The 16,371-nt window shown below is 37.9% G+C and overlaps 1 protein-coding gene across 2 annotated transcripts in view; it reads left to right on the top strand.

Moving 5' to 3' along the window:
• The window catches only part of ZFPM2 (zinc finger protein, FOG family member 2), a 308,548-nt gene that overhangs the window by 189,366 nt on the left and 102,811 nt on the right, over nucleotides 1-16,371 (top strand). For both annotated transcript variants that reach the window (XM_039706304.1, XM_039706305.1), the window contains one exon: nucleotides 5,715-5,826. In XM_039706304.1, coding sequence (XP_039562238.1) covers nucleotides 5,715-5,826 — 112 coding nt within the window. The remainder of the gene's footprint in view (nucleotides 1-5,714; nucleotides 5,827-16,371) is intronic.

Genomic DNA, 16,371 nt, shown 5'->3' on the forward strand with positions numbered 1-16,371 from the left:
AGGAGTTGCCTCTGCATGTCTAGCAAAGAAAGCTGTGGCACTGTGAAGTGCTGCCATGGGCCTTGACTGGCAGGTGTTCCAGAAAAGCCCTTGAGATAAGTATCCTTCCAAGACTGAATGCTCCTTGGAAAAAGATAAGTGTTTTCAGGGAAGCTACAGGAAGTGAAAGGCAGTCCAGCTGATTGCATACAAATGAACAAAAAATGGGGATCTCTGTCTGTCCATTGGGCTGTTTGGATGGGATTGGCTTACAGCTTCGTGAATTTCTAATCAGTTATAAGGTAAAGAAATGCATTTAGACAGTCAGTGTGAGAGGTGATTAAATGGAGTTACCACTCTTCTTATTATTCAAAAACATCTTAAAACAAATATTAATTAATCAGAGATAGTCTGAGACCTATACAGATACCTGTTATTGCTCTGTCCAGAATGACCCTTAGGAGCTTTTCCCAACTGAATTGATTTGATGAGCTTACTAAGCTTGCTGAATTGAGTATGGTGATCATCTAAGGTGAACTCAGCCTCTCAAGAGGGGATGTTCTGCAGTTTCAACATGTCAACCCTGTGATGATCCAACTGAATTAAAATTTAATTTCAAAGAAGAAACCTCTGTCAGTGTATTAACTGGTGTTTTGCTAGCCCAGACTCGTATCTGAAGGCACCTGAGATATGTTTACAGCTCTCCTCCCAGTACACTCTTGGTTTTAATTGACTATATAAACTAACTCTGCCGAGGGGGCATTGGAACTTTCTCCAAGTTCATGAAGATATTCTGGTAACATTCTGTATCTTTCATGGGAACTCAGACTCTTTGGAAGATTTAGGAAGAAAATCTGTTTGCAGGAATCAAAATACAGTAAGTAAGAAACAAAGCCTTTGAGTATCAGTACATCTCCTTAAATAATGTTGAACACTTCTTGGAACACCATGCCTGGGACAGGATGGTCATGTCACAGTGACTTACTGAACATGAGCTCAGTAGCACAGCTTCTGAAGAAACAGCTAGCAGTGATCAGGCATTTGACATCAGAATTTCATAGATTTCAAACAACTTGATCATACTGTATTTTTCTTCAGCATGGGCGTTCCTCAAGTTTCTGCAAGGCCACACACATCATATGTTAGAAATCTTTGCAGTGAAGAGCCCATCTAATGTTACTTGTCAGCATTGATTCCATTTAGCAAGAGTGCAAAACTATTTTCGGCCTGGTGTGATGGCTATTTTTATCTCCATTAACCTCTTGACTGAATATAAACACTTATTGAGGGCTACCTCTCTTGTTTGTCCAGTTGTCTCAAAGGTTAGTGAAAAGTGGATGCCTGCCTGACCTCTTTTATCCTCATTAGCTAATTCTAATTGTTCCCTGAGAGATCACAGTTTTGACCCTGCTTGTCCTTGTCAAATTTGTCTAGTTATGGCATGAAAACATTAGCAGAAATTGCATTTTCAGGGAAACATTGCTCAAGTGTAGAATGTACAGTTACCTAGCGTAGAGCAGTGAACAATACTGTGGGTCTATATTGTGCCCTTGTTTGAAAAATGTGAGGTAATTACTGTATGGCCCCATCTTACAGACACCTATGTTAGCAGGTCCCCGTGATTATACTTGGGCAGCAGGGAGAATGTTTTGTAAGCTTTTGTGTAATGTGTAGCAGCTCTTTCAGAGGGACAAATAAAATTATGTTTGGTTTTTGAAGTCTTATATGTAAACAGTGGAAATGTTGTTGCTTCTGTATCAAGGAAACTTTTTTCATGTGTGTAAAAAGGTACATTTCTTAAGCTAGATATTCCTGCTAGCACTTTAAAAAAAACCCAAACAAAAGAGTGTAAAGTAGGTAACACCTACCTTCACTATTTTGGGAATGATCAGCTCAATTTTGCAGTATGACAAATAAATCTTATGAATTACAGGGTGGTTTTCATAGAACTCTTTGAGAGCATGAACGTACTTTAATTCAAGTAGGATGATGTCCCAAAGGTAAAAGAGCTGTCATGAAGAACATGTTGCCCTGCCAAGACTTTCTTCGGTGTCCAGCCAAGAAAGGCCTTTTTCATGTTCCTTGGTGGTTCTCAGCTGCGGTTGTACCATTGAGACAAAGGACCTGGCAGGTTCAATTAGGTATCTCAAATAGACAGGTTCTGGACTTCAGAGGTTGTAACCAGTGCCTTAAATTCCACAGGCACTTAGTGCAAATTAAAAAGCCCTGGTGTAATGCGCTCAAAGCACGATATCCTGCTTTAGAAGCGGGTTGCCGCATTCTGCACCCGCTTCAGCTTTCAAATGGATTTAAAATGTAGCCTCAGGTATAGCGCATTGCAGTAGTCTAATCTTGAGGTGATAAAGGCATGACTGATTTAACCATAGCTTCTTGTTATCTTGGACTGGGGTCTTTTCATTTTAACCATTTTAAGGAAATGGCCTTTCCTGAATCAGCAGGCTTGCTTCAGTTCTTACTATGTAATAAGGCACAACAAGAGCACCAGTGGTGAGCACCTATGAATGCATAAACCTCACAGGATGCCAGACCCCAAGAACTGCTGCCGTGGTCCTGACCTGCCTTACAGCTCACACAATATGCCAGTAAGGTGCATCAAAGGGAAGCCACTGCTGGTATCCCTCAGTGGAGCTGCCAAGCTTTACAAGCAGCTGGGGTCTTGTGAAGTTTTGCTTTCATATTAAAATAAGTTTATTTACATATCTGTGCAGCTTGGGAGCAGAGCTATGGGAGAATGGGAAATTCTTTTGAGGTGTCCACCAGTAGTTCTGGGCTAGCAGAGCTGTGAGATGAAACACCCTGTTCTTCCTCCAGCCTATCTCTAGTGTTTAGAGGCCACTTACAGCTGCAGAGCTGATTACAAGTTCAGCTGCCAAGCTGACCTGGAAGCTAATTTAGTGATAACCATGGAGTTCTTTAAGTCCAAAAAAGCCCTGTAAATAGGAAATGGCAAAGCAGACACACATGCTGACTGCTGGTGCTCAGTCTACCTGCTGCCACCGCTGCTTCACCTCAGAAGGGATGAGGCCTGGGCCCCTCTCCTTGTCTGGAGAAAACTGGGGCAGTGGCCTGGGACTAAGCCTACCACTTACTAAAGGAGAAATTAATCTCCATGAGAAAGTCAAACGGTATCTCTGTATCTCATTCTTCCTCAGCAGTATGTGGTTAAGTATAATCCTTTCCCAGGACATATTATTTGTCCTGTCTATGTAGATAAACTATTGCCCAGCACAAGAAGATCCTGATATTATTTGAGGCTTTTTGATACCACCTTAATGCAGATAATACCCTTAGAGATGGAAGAGACACAATGAAATGTCAGACGTCTGGAAAGAAGTAAACCAGAAATAGGAATTAGATCTTGTGAAAATTAAATAGATGATCCCTTCTGCACTTAAAAGATAGAATTTTGGTTTGTTCTGTTTAACTTGGCCTCCAACTTTGGAAAAAAAAAAAACCCACCTTTTTTGAATGTCTTAATAATTTGTGGTGTACTTGGAAAAGTCTCCTAGCTGGATAATATTTCACTGTCTTTTGATTTTACTTGGGATTACCGGAGACTGAAAGCACATATAAGCACAAAAACATGTTAAAGGCTTGACTGAAATGGCACTTGGAGAAATGCAGCAAGTATTGGAGTGTGTCCTGATCCTCCTCTTCATTATTGCTATGCAGCCACAGCTGCCAACATTCTTGCTACAGCTTGTATTCAATTTGGGTGTGATTCTCAGCTGAGTGAGGAAAGCCACTCTAAATCGTTTCCATGGCAGTCTTAGTACTGCTTTCGGTGTAAATTGCAGTAAAGTTCAGACTTTTCCAGGATAGAAGATAGAGGTGATACTTTGATTACCTTTCATCTCATCTGTTGCATCACTTTTTCAGTTCTTGCCTTGTTTATGTCATTATTTTCTACATAGTCTGTATGTATATGCTTTACACTGATTTAATGAACTGATAATACCAGGCTTCTTGACAATTTGCATAGAAACTTAGCCAAATTTAAAAAAAAAATAAAATTGTTTTGTTTATTTATTAGAATTTAAATTAAGAATACAAGTGCATGCAGCTGGGTTAACTCTTGTAATACTCCATATAAGCAAAACATACACTCTACAACTTCCTGTTGAAGCATTGCATGTCTCTTGCTTCAGTATTTTTGCACTAGGTAGGTGCATTTTTGCTGGATGTTACCTTCCTTTTTCCTAATTTCATTCATGATTTCTAATTGCTTTTTTCCCAATACATAGGGAAGATGAATAATGCCATGGAGTGCATAGAAAACTGTGACTTATGCACAATCATTTGTATGAAAAATGTAAAATCTAAAATGAAAATTAAGTAAGAAGTAGTGTACTTGATAAAACAGTATTGCAGTCTAAACAGATAAAAACTCCACAAAAATATGAAGACCTGTGACACAATATTTTTCTGTCATCTTTATTAATACATTAATGTAATTATAGTAAATATATGTTATTTAATATTATTGATTTAATATTATATAACTAAAATATTTTAAGCAATATCTTATTTTCAATAGATATTTTCAAGTATATTTTGTGAATGTAATATGTTCTGTGGTAACTGTTTTTATTCTTCACTACATTTCTAGAATACTTATCAATAATAAATGTTGGCAAAGCATCTGGAATGTCCATGAAAATAGGATTTTCTGTATCTTAATTTTTTTATTTTGGTCAGTAATACAGAATATACAATAAAAAATAGGATGAGACAACTAGAGAATTATTGGTGGAGTATAAAAATAATTAAAGTCTCTTACAAAATGTTGGAATGCCTTAGACAGGATTAAATCCCAGAAAAAATAATTAAAAGTTATGTTGTGATGTTTTATTTTGTACTCTCTTTTGTGGTTTTATTCTGGATGCAGAGGAGAAGAGCTGTCTATGATAGAAATCTTAAGTGCCACTTACTGACAAACTCAGGATTACCCACAGGATTTTTGCCATTTGATTAGTAAACGAGTTATGTGTTAATAAATTTCAGGCCTCTGTCTTATTGTTTCAAATAATAAATCTCTTAAGTATAGAATCCAAAATGCAGACAGGAGATGGTAAATTGTCTGCATGCCTTTCAGGTGTGATGACATCACACTTTACGTTTAAGTCTTTGAATGTATTCATACAACTGATTTTATAGTCTTTTTGCAGTGAATCATTAGCATTATTACTATTTCAGACATAGTAAAATAACACATCAACACATAGCAAAGGAGGGAAAAATTCCATTCTCCATTCAGAACAATTTCCTATGATAATACAGATGTTTAAGGACAGATCTTTGAAATGGATACCAATTCTTTAAATTCTTTCCTGTCTGTTTCAGGAAATAGTGAGATCCCATTGATAATGAGGTACAATGTATCTAAAGTTCACTTCTAAACACTTGGCTCTTTGCTGTGAAAGTCATCTGCATTCCCTTTATAATTCTCAGCCACCAGAGATCTGTGTAATCTTGGAGATCTGATCCAATATCATTCAGAAAAATCCTTGATAATAGTTTCACCATTCAATCAATGAAAGAACTAAAGCTTCTTGCTTGTGTCTTCTTTAAAAAAATCCTGGAGCAGGGGAATGACTTTGGCTTATGGGTTTCGAGATTTTGTTGTTTGCAAATAAAATGATTATTACCATTATTATTCAAGTTCTTAATCAAGGTGAACAAATGGCATCTGTTTGTTATCATCCTTCCTACAGAAGACAAAGACTTCAGTCCCCATGGTACTGACTGCTGGCCCCAAGTGGCTGCTGGATGTGACTTGGCAAGGAGTAGAAGACAACAAAAACAACTGCATTGTGTACAGCAAAGGTAAACACAAACTGATTTTTTTCTTTACTTTCTTGTGTAAGCTACTGAGATAAATATGTACCTGTTGCATAATAGGAAAATTAATACTAAGTCTCCCATTGATGTCAGGTTTTGTTCCCATTTTTCTTCCATGTTCTGGTTTTGCCTTTTTTTTTCTTCTAGTGATATAAAAACCCACATGGTACCTATAGTTTATTAAATGCTTTATAAACACTGAAGGACATCAGCTGGCATAATACACACTATCCATTTCTCTCTGAGAGTCAGTGCTCTGGGAAACATCAGTGAAACCTATACACTTTGAATAGGTGAATTCTTTTTGACTTTTTTTTTTGGGCATACTGGATATAATTTCTCTGGTTTACATTACATTGTACGCTACTAACTGAAATCCAGTGTCATGTGAAGAATGAGAATTTGATTTGACTATGAAAAAACTTTATGTCATCATGGTAGCATAAGATAAATGGAAAATTTCAGGGTTGTTACCTCTGACATTCCAGTCTCTGCATGGCAGCAAGATGTGATGATGCTTCACTGGAGTGTACTAGTGAGTGGCAATGGATATCACTTGTGTCTTATATGAATTTTCAGATTTGTTCAAGTCAGTACGAGTTCTTACAAGTCTGCATGCCAAAGATGCTTTATCTAACCCACCACATCTAACAGCTCCTTTGGTTCAAGGTACACAGGTTTTTGTCTTGCATCTTGAAACAACACAAAGAGCCTTGAGTTCAGTCCATAGCACCATGGACTATGCACCACTCTGGTGCAGTCACTGTGAAAGCTTTCTAAATGCAGCTACAGAATCATTACAATATGTTTAAAAAAGAGAGAAACAAAACACCACTTGAATACATGGAACAAAAATAACTCAGTGTAGCTGTGTTTGGCATTTACCCTACAGATCAGGTTGCAAAACTATGACTTTTCTTCCTTGTATTTCAATCACCAGTCTCAGCACTTTGTGAATACTTTAGAACATGCACTGTTCTTGTTTAATTTCTTTTAGGTTTTATTTCTAACCAAACAGACCTACTGAGATCAAAGATTTGTTTGCTGAGGCAACCTAGTGACCATTTCAGCATACAAGCATCCAGGCAAATAAGCACCCATATCAATATATTAACATACAAAAACACTAATCATAACATCAAAGACTCCTAAAAACTTACTAGAAACAATTACAACTTGTTCCTATAATCATTGCAATTTATACACTTATAAGAGGATTGCCTTTAAACTGCCACAAGCCTTTGAAAGTTGAAACGCTGAAAACAGGGAATTTGCATGTTAAAAATGAGTCGCACACCAGGGTCTTATAAATTCTTTCTATTATAATTACAGAATGTCAACACATTCATTCTACAACCTGAAACACCTGCAGTACTAGAGAACTGGGCTCAGATCTAAAAAGGGTTGAGCTGCCCTGCCTTCACAGCTTGCTGATTGCAGCCCAAGTGGAAGAAGCAGCAAAGTATCAAACACACTGAAGCTTTTTTCATGAATCTAGAGCCGCATTCATAATGCATAATATTCATAATATTGAATACACAAGGAAACTTTTCTGCAAAAACTTCTTCATGTAATGGGAACGTACTTTCACTCTAAAAGATAGCTCCTACAAATTCCTATAGGATGATGTCTTATTAAGTATTATATTATTTCTGTAGCTGTAATAATTCTTAGCACATATTTACCAGTTGGACTTTTCATCTTCAAAATATTTTACAAGCATTAACTAATTCATTACACAGTTTTGGTCCTGTCTCATTTATTCTATTGAAATACAACTTTTTTTTTTTAAATAATAAGGACTTCAGTTTGATGCAATCTGATTAACCCAAATATTAGTGTTTTCATTCAAAGGTGATGGATTTTGTTTCAGTGATCATGCCAGTTATCTTGGTGCTTGGTTAACAAGGTATGATGAGACAGCTGAACAGTACTCAAGGTGAATTCTATGTCTCTACCACAGATGCATATTATAACTAAAGTTGAGCATAAATTTGATGATAAATACATGTTAAAAACCTGCTGCTTCACTAAACTAATGCAGGAAGTAAGTTGTATATGTGCTTTGCTTTCACTGTGTTCTGTTCCTCTCTTTGCACTCTGAGGGTGCTGCTCTGTCGGTCATTAAGCGTCTACCCTTGCCTTGAGCTCTGCTGGGATTTTTGTACTAGAAAGATTAATTGGCTTGGATCACAAAACAATGTCAAATAGAAGATGGTAAAATAAATAAATAGAATAATGTTTCTCCCTTCAATTTGTATCTCATCATTCCAGATTACATTTCTTTGATTTGTGTTAGCTTTCTGTCTCCTATAGTGCCATTACTTCTAATGAAACAGTGTCAGCTGGCATGTAGCTGTAATTCGATGTTATGTTGTAGTTGCATGTGTATAATTTTGTTAGTTTGCTTAGCAATACGTTGTTATTTCTGAAAGCAATTAGCTGAACAAATGTGTGGAATTGTCCATGTAGCAGATTTGGTCACCTGGGAACTGTTTTCCATACTAAACTCAAGATGAGATGAGTGGAGTAAATTGGCACATTTCTAAAACGAAGATAAGTTTAGAATGGGCTAACAGTACATAGTACTGGTTGATCAGTTGCTGACTCAGAAGCACATGCCATATTTCCTTTTAGGTCATTACAGAGATATCTTTGAGAGCAGAATTTTCCCCAGATCCTTCAGGAGAACATAGGAATGTCAGCCTGCTTTCCAATTCACTAGAGGCTGCAAGCACTGTAGTCACCCACATATTGCACACAGAATAATTGCAGGGACAGGAGCCTAGAGTGTAGGTTCTATTGAAAGAGAATTTGAGCTGGCTAAGTCCCTATTTGCCTTCAATGCTGTCCTCTGTGTAAAATACTTCACATTTTCCCTAGGCAAACAAACAAAACGTATGTGTGCATATATATGTGCATATTTATTTATTTATTTATTTATTATTTATGATGCACGCATATAGGATTATATTTCTAAATTATTACAGTCCAATCACAAGTCATCTTCTGTACAAATCTTTAGATAAAGAAACCAGTTATTTACAATCATGCATCAGAGTACATCCGAAGTGAATAGCTATGGAATAAATATTCAGTACTTGAAATAAGTGCTACCCTAATTATTCAATTTTATCTAGGATCACTACCGGTATTTTTTATAACTACATTTCTCCAATACTAGGACAAGTTAGAAAAGAGAAAAGCAGTTCATTGGGGATAGTTAATTAGTATCCCATTTTGCAAATTCTGATACAAGCTGGGTACTCATGGCACATGCCATTATTCCATTCCATTTTTTTAAAGAAAACTTTTACTACTGTGATTACATTCAAAAGGAATGCTGGTTTTGTTTTAATATTTACCGTAAAATTCTCTCTTGTTTCAAAAATGGACTTTCAGAAAGTCTATTCAGTAATTTGAGATATGCCCTAGAAATTGAGATTTAAGAAACAGTTTCTATGAATTAAAGCTTATTTAGAAATATATATTCTTTAAAAGAAAAAAAAACCTTCAGCATAATTTAAGCAAGTAGCAGTGGCAGGAAGTATTAATGCATGAACTGTATCATCATTGCTACATTGTGTACTTTAGAAGCATTTTTGCCTAAGTTGTGCACCAGACGTGGAAAATCTCTAAGACCACAGTTAAGAGGAGCTGGGATATTTATTTATTGCAAATCTTTCACTGGAACGGCAAGGATTTTAAAAAATAAATTATGACTGACCAGAATAGAAACAGTGTAGAGACCACAGTTGCACAGACTAAAAGCCATGCTCATGAACAGACATTTTTTTAGATATTATTTAAGCCATTTATGTGAAATGTATGGCTACTGTATGTTTAGTGGCATTGTTAAAACAGGGTGTCTGTACAAATATTTAGCTGTGAGAATTATAAAATCATAAGGCGATTAAGTTAGCTAGTTGTGAAATTCCAATATTGCTTTTTAAATGACTTCAGGATATAGGAGGTGCTAAGGTTATTATCTGTTATCAGGAATACAGCGGAATTGTACGACTGGATAATAACTAAACAACTGACACAATGTAAAATTACATTATCAGTGTGTTAAAACAAAATTGCGCCCTAAAGGAGTCTACATGCCAGCTCAGAGCTGCAGTGTAATTATGCTTAACTCTGATAATTAAAATACAACGGAGATCAACAGAATCATTTTCATTAAGAAAATTATTAATGATGGTGGTATAACAGTAATTGATTGCAGAGCACCACAGGATAACACTGTGCAGGAAAGCCAACATGTGTAACGTGTGTCTGGGCCGCTCGGGTTGCGTTGCGTCCCACGGAGCGTGCTGCCGGCCAGGTGGCAGCCGTGGGGCACGTCTCCTGCTGCAAATCCTAATTTAGGACACGATCGCTTTGCAGGCTGCCCCTTGGAGGGCCGGGGATGGGTGCTGGTGCACGGGAAGATGGGCTGGGGTCGGCTATGGCTGCCAAAAGGGAGGTGGCTGCAGGCAGTGACTCGCACATTTTTAAGCCAGCCGTCTTCTCAGTTTGTGTGAGGCAGCGTTTGGTTTTGCATTTCCATTAGTGATTTACTGATGTTATTCCCTCCTCTGCCTGGCCTCACCGAGTGGTTTATGCCCTTCGTTATTTCTGAGGGGCTGCAGGAGGAGGAAGAGCCCATCCTTGCCCCAGCGCGGTGGCACAGGCACTGCGTGACAGCTCCCTAAGTGATTCCACAGGGTGCTCCCGTTAATTGTGCTGGTAGTGCAGACACAGGAGATGGAGTGCCTTAAAAAGCCTCCATCTCTCTGTAAGTGAAATCACAGTCGGTGCCCACTGAGCGACTATAACAAAATCCTTGCTAGGGAGGATGTTGCCTAAGGGTGAGATCTGAGAATTGTCATTTTCTTTGGTGTACAAAAATACAGGGAGTGGGTGGAGGGAATTTCAGGGGAGCGCTGCTCCACACAGCTAAGGAACAGGACCTTGCTCAAAGAGATGTGGCTTTTGAAAGCTGCCCAAAAAGTCTATTCTCCAATCACAATAGAGAAGAAAGCCTGCTAGGGTGGATTTACAGAATGATATTAGTTAAAATGACAGCTGCCCACACTGAAATTGTGTCATGTAGTTAATTTATTAATAGAAGCTTGAGGAAAGGCAGCACAGAGGAGAGGGCAGGGCAGAAGTCAGGGCTGGAGGCAGAGGGCTGTGCTCGAGCCTTCTGGGGCTTCCACTGGCTGCTGAGCCCCATAATTCACATAAAATAAGTCAGTAAACACATAACTGGTTGCTTATTTCCCTGATACTGGGGTGGCTTGTTTAGCTGATGTATGTGCCATTTACTGAAAATACAAACATTGTAAAAGGGTTACATAAAACCACTAGGAAAAATTGAAGGCAGTTTTTAATTAATTTTGCTAATTTAAAGTAAGCATTCTAATTTTTAACATAGAGGAAAAGTCAATTGTTGCAACAGAAGGGTACTTAAATTTTTGTTTGGTGACAGGATTATTTTTCTTGATTGTTCTGTGAGATCCTTGATACCATATTTTTCCCAGCAAGAGAGTTTTCAGCTAGCAAATACTTTTTTTTCCCCTGCAACTTCAGGCAATGTAATGGTACATTGAACCACAGAAATACAGCATCAAGGACCCTAATGAGACAGAGGTCAAACCCCATAAGAAGTTTAAACACTGCTGCATTAGAATATGAGTGTAATTTGGTTTGGGTCAGAGAACAAGTTGTTTAGTAGGCCAAAGGTTAACTTGGGGCATATATTTTAGATTGCAAGGGGCTTTTTTCCACATACTATTAAAAAGAAAATTGAGTAAATTTACTAAGTCTGTTCCACCTGGACAGTCAGAAAAGTGCAGCATCTGCTGTCCTACAGGATACCTCCATTAGCTATACAATGTGCTGAAGCCTTTGGTGGTGCTGAAGGTTTTTGTTCCTTCTTTGTATGCACTGACAAAAAAATCTGAATTTTTAACAAAACACATGTGCCATCCTAATATCAAAGGTCTGTGGAGGAGCTTGTTTTTGATTTCATTTGCACAACAAAAAACTGCAAAGTATTTCTTAAAAGAAGTATATGTGCATAATGCTTACATAGAATTATGATATCTGCGTTCACAGTCATTGGAGGAAAATGTGGGTACAGACATAAGGGCATGATTGGTAAGTAGATGTCAGGCTCCCTGTTTGGTTTTGCAGGGATGTTGAGAAGGTGGGATGTCAAATGTCATTGTTATGAGTGAAAGTATTGCAGTCTTGGTAATTTCCTTGCTGGACACAGAAGGAGAAAATATTTTGCCTCCATCACTAGTGGTTCTTATGGCTTGTTGATGGCAGTCACAGTGTCGTGGACTTACTTCAGACACTATTCAGCTTCAGAGAACTCACAGAGCAGTACTGTACTTTTTCCTTATTTTATTTTACCTTTGTAAATAGATCTAGTGGGGTATTTTCTGCTTTAGGGAGTTAGAGGTCAGGGCCTTGTGTATTTTATTAATATCAATAATAAAAAGGTTATTTTATGCAGCTTTATGGATATGCATATAATAGCACACTGTATATTATTACATGCCCTTTAAATTCTAAGCATATAGATAATAAAGGGAAGATGACAAGAAATACCAGAATACAACTAAATTTCCACTTCTAATATGAAAATACTTTTGTTGATTATTAGTGCATTTCATTTACGTAGCAGCCAAATTACATTAATTGTTCTCATATATGTATTGATTTGTGTCTTTTTTCTTATGCTCTTACCACTTACTGTGTAGTGTATTTCATAGTTCAAACTTGGAATTATTTTTCATTTGAGGAGATGAGGAAATAGGCAGAATACTGACATGATTTGCATGGAATTATGTATTTTGCACTGAAGCTATAAAAAGCTGTAAACTGAGTCTAAAACTCATCTATGACAGGACGTTCAGGACAGAAAAGAAGTCCAGTCTGCAGTTCACACTGCCCATATGAAAAGAAACATTGCTTCATACACTGAGACCACTGGCAATAATAAATGCAAGCAGAGTGCAGAGATTTTTTTTTCAATGTATGTATTTCTCCCTCATTTTTCTAAGTCAATTACAGTAGAATCAGTTATTTAGAATTTTTTTTAAGAAAAATGTTGTCATTATTTTCAGGATATGAGATATATGATAAATGTGTTTTCTTTTTAATTATTTTTTACCCATTATGCTCAGTACCTATTGAGGACTGCAATAACCTTGTGACCCCTGGGGCTCATGGTAACATTACCTCTGTCATCTTCCCTACAAAGCAAGAGGAAGAAAAAAGCCCCAAATTTGCTGAGCCACACATTTCAAGTTGTCGACAGCCCCATCCACAAGAAAACAGAAGAAAATATATATGCACTCTGTCCTGTCAAAAGGCTTTCACCTTATCTTGAGAGACTGTCAGGGCAGGAACATCATGGAATGGACAGGAGTCTATTAAATTAATAAGCTGCTGGATGGTGTCTGGAGAGTTATGATGCTCCATAAATCCAGTTTGATCATGGTGGACAAGGTTTAAATCTGCAGCCTCCTAATACACATCCAGGTCCTGGATTGGATTTTAAGTTTTGTGCTGGAGACACAGAGATAGTCCTGTAGCTTGTGAATTAAGATTTATCAGTTTTTCATACTTTTTTTTCCCCCCCTATACTTCCTGACAAAAATGAAAACACCTTAGGGATCCTGGCAAATGTTACAGCTTGAAATGAAAGAGCTGTTGTCAAGGTGAAACCATGACCTAGAAGCCTAATATCAAACCTGGGTCATTCTTTGCAGGCAGCTCCTTTGGTGCTGAGTATAAAATGTCTGTGTGTGAGGAGACAGGGCTGGATTAATCTGCAGCCTGTTTTATAGTGATTCCTATTAAATACTTCTACTGTGTATTTGTGATACAAGACTAACTAATGGTGTACTGTGTAAAAGGAAAAGCTGAAAAATGTTGAAATACATTCTTCCCCCGTTCCAGGTGGTTGTGTGTATAGTGGACACTGAGGTGTGAGAATTCTATATCCCTCATCTCCAAATGGATTAAGCCTGGTGCTAATAAGAGAAGACCCTTCTGTATCATTCAAGGTGCCAAGCTCCCGGCAAAACCTGTGTGATGTGCAGCTATGATGTCCAAGTGGGTAGTGGAGCTCGGCTACCTGGAATGCAGCATTAAAATCATGTTGGATATGTTTTGTCTTTAGCAGCTTACAAGCAAGACCATTATTAGAGCACAATGGGTGGAGTTCAAGTGTTTCTTGGCCACTTAATTGACCTGCAAGCCACTGATTTATTATTAGGTCCCTAAGCTCCTATTGCTCTTTACATTGGAGACTCCAGTAGGTGATTACTGTGCTTGCCTGCACAGGCAATGGCAGAGCCAGCAGTTCTCTCTTCTCAAACTCTGTAGCTATATTTTGGATCCTGACTAATTTGTTTATTGATGATACTTAGACTCTATGTTAAAGCAATTTGTGCTCATTTTTTGTTCTCATTGCTAATGTAGGAGCTTAAGGGGGCTTCCTGACATTAGGGAAGTCTAAAGCCATTGTATATGTTAAAGGAAATGGATAGTTTGTGTTGCAATACCAGGGACACTGAGATTTGTTTTATGCTCAGGAAAATGGATTCAGAAACAAATGCAATTGAAAAAACAAGCTCTTCTGGAGTGTAGGTTTCCTTAAACAGAAAATGGGATCAAGATGTAACCCTCAGTCATCCATACATACATCTCCCTCCACCGTCTTTCAGGAATTGCTTAAGAACTTTAGCTAGAGATCATGTGTGACTGAATCCTGACCTCTCTATTGATCCTGGGGATCAATGTGCGTACTCTCTGATCCAAAGATCAATGTCAGCATTTCTCTCCTTCTCCCGTGGTATTCCAGCATTGCTCACCAGTGTAGGCAGAGGCCACAAGGAGCAGGGCTGCCCAGCAGAGCACTGTGGTGCTGAGGCCAGCACTGCAGACCACGTCTATTTTTCCTGATGCAATGGTGATTGCAGGTTATGAAGTGGGTATAGTGAAGTGGGGAGAAGGGAGAAGGTTATGGAAAGAGCTCCAGGATGGCAGAGAATACAGGAGTCCCTCACTGCAGGTCTCCTTGCACTTGAGGAAGGATGTTCCTGATGCCTACAGGTGCCCTTCTTCTCAGCAGGGCTGGGGCACCCCTCAGTCTTCCCAACTGAAGAAACTGAAGAAAGTGTGGGGAAGCTTAAACCTGCTTCAATATGTTTTTAATATCTAAGGAATGAGCTCCTGTTGCTGCAAACACAGAGAGAACTTAGCAGCCTTTTTAAAATGTCATTCCAGTATTAGAAAAAACATGGAAAAAATTTGCTGTTTCAGATTTGGTTTTTTTCTACCTTGTTTCAGTTTCATTCTGTCAGGGCATATGGGGCAATGTGACGCTGACAACCAAAAATCCATGCTAGAGCATGCTCAGATTGCGATATTTGAAGCAAGTTATGATGTTGAAGCAGATTTAGTAGAGATGTTCTGTAACTGAGTGGTGATACACATGACTGAATTGGTTGGTGGCATGCAGAACCAAGGCTTGTTTCTGGAGCAGAATTTCCCTGTAAGATAATTTCCTGTGATAATATCATAATATGTAGGCATATACACTTGCATACATACATATGCATATATATAAACAGAAACCAAAACCTCAGGCCTCAGTTAAATACCACAGCAGCCTGTATTTAACTCAAGCTGCAGAAGTTTCTGAAATCTCTTCCTATAGCTGCAATATACACTAATGCATGGGTGGCTCCATCTATTCTAAACAATTATACTATCACAGATTAGTAGTCATTAGGACGAAATATTATTTGAAAATTACTTTAGAAGATAGAATAAGTCCTAGCTAGCATTGTTAAGCCTTAAGAAAATAACTACTATTAGCTTTATAAATTACAGAATGTTAGTTTTGCAATAAAATGTTGAAAGTAGAGGACAACCTAGAGAAAAATATGCAATTTATGGAGTGCAGACCAATGCAGAAAGAATGTTGAAGAGTTAAATTGCATTAGAAACACTAGACATTTATTCTGATGTATCAGATGGATTAAGTAACCATTGTAACTTTATTCTAAAAAATTGAAGTGCAGTCAGATAATACAGGGCTCTGTAAGTTTATTTTGGTGAATGAAGAATTCTTGTTTGAAACAGTGGTGATGTAGAAACACACACTAGTTTAAATTTTCCCTTTACATTTGAATATATATAATGTACTAGAAGCATATAAGGACAGTGCACTAATTATTCAAGATCTGAAAAAATGAAAGACATGTTTAAGAAAACTGAGAATCATGGGGTTAACAGGGTTGGAAGGACCTTAAATATCATCTAGTTCTAACCATCCTTCTATGGACAGGGACACCTTTCACTAGACGAGGTTGCTCAGAGCTCCATCCAGCCTGGCCTTAAACATTTCCAGTGATAGAGCAGCCACAGCTTCTCTGGGCAATCTGTGCCAGTGTCTCACCATCCTCACAGTAAACAATTCTTTCCTAATATCCAGTCTAAACCTACTCTCTTTCAGTT

Source organism: Passer montanus, unplaced genomic scaffold (genome assembly GCF_014805655.1).
Source record: "Passer montanus isolate IOZ18808 unplaced genomic scaffold, ASM1480565v1 scaffold19, whole genome shotgun sequence".
Lineage (NCBI taxonomy): Eukaryota > Metazoa > Chordata > Aves > Passeriformes > Passeridae > Passer > Passer montanus.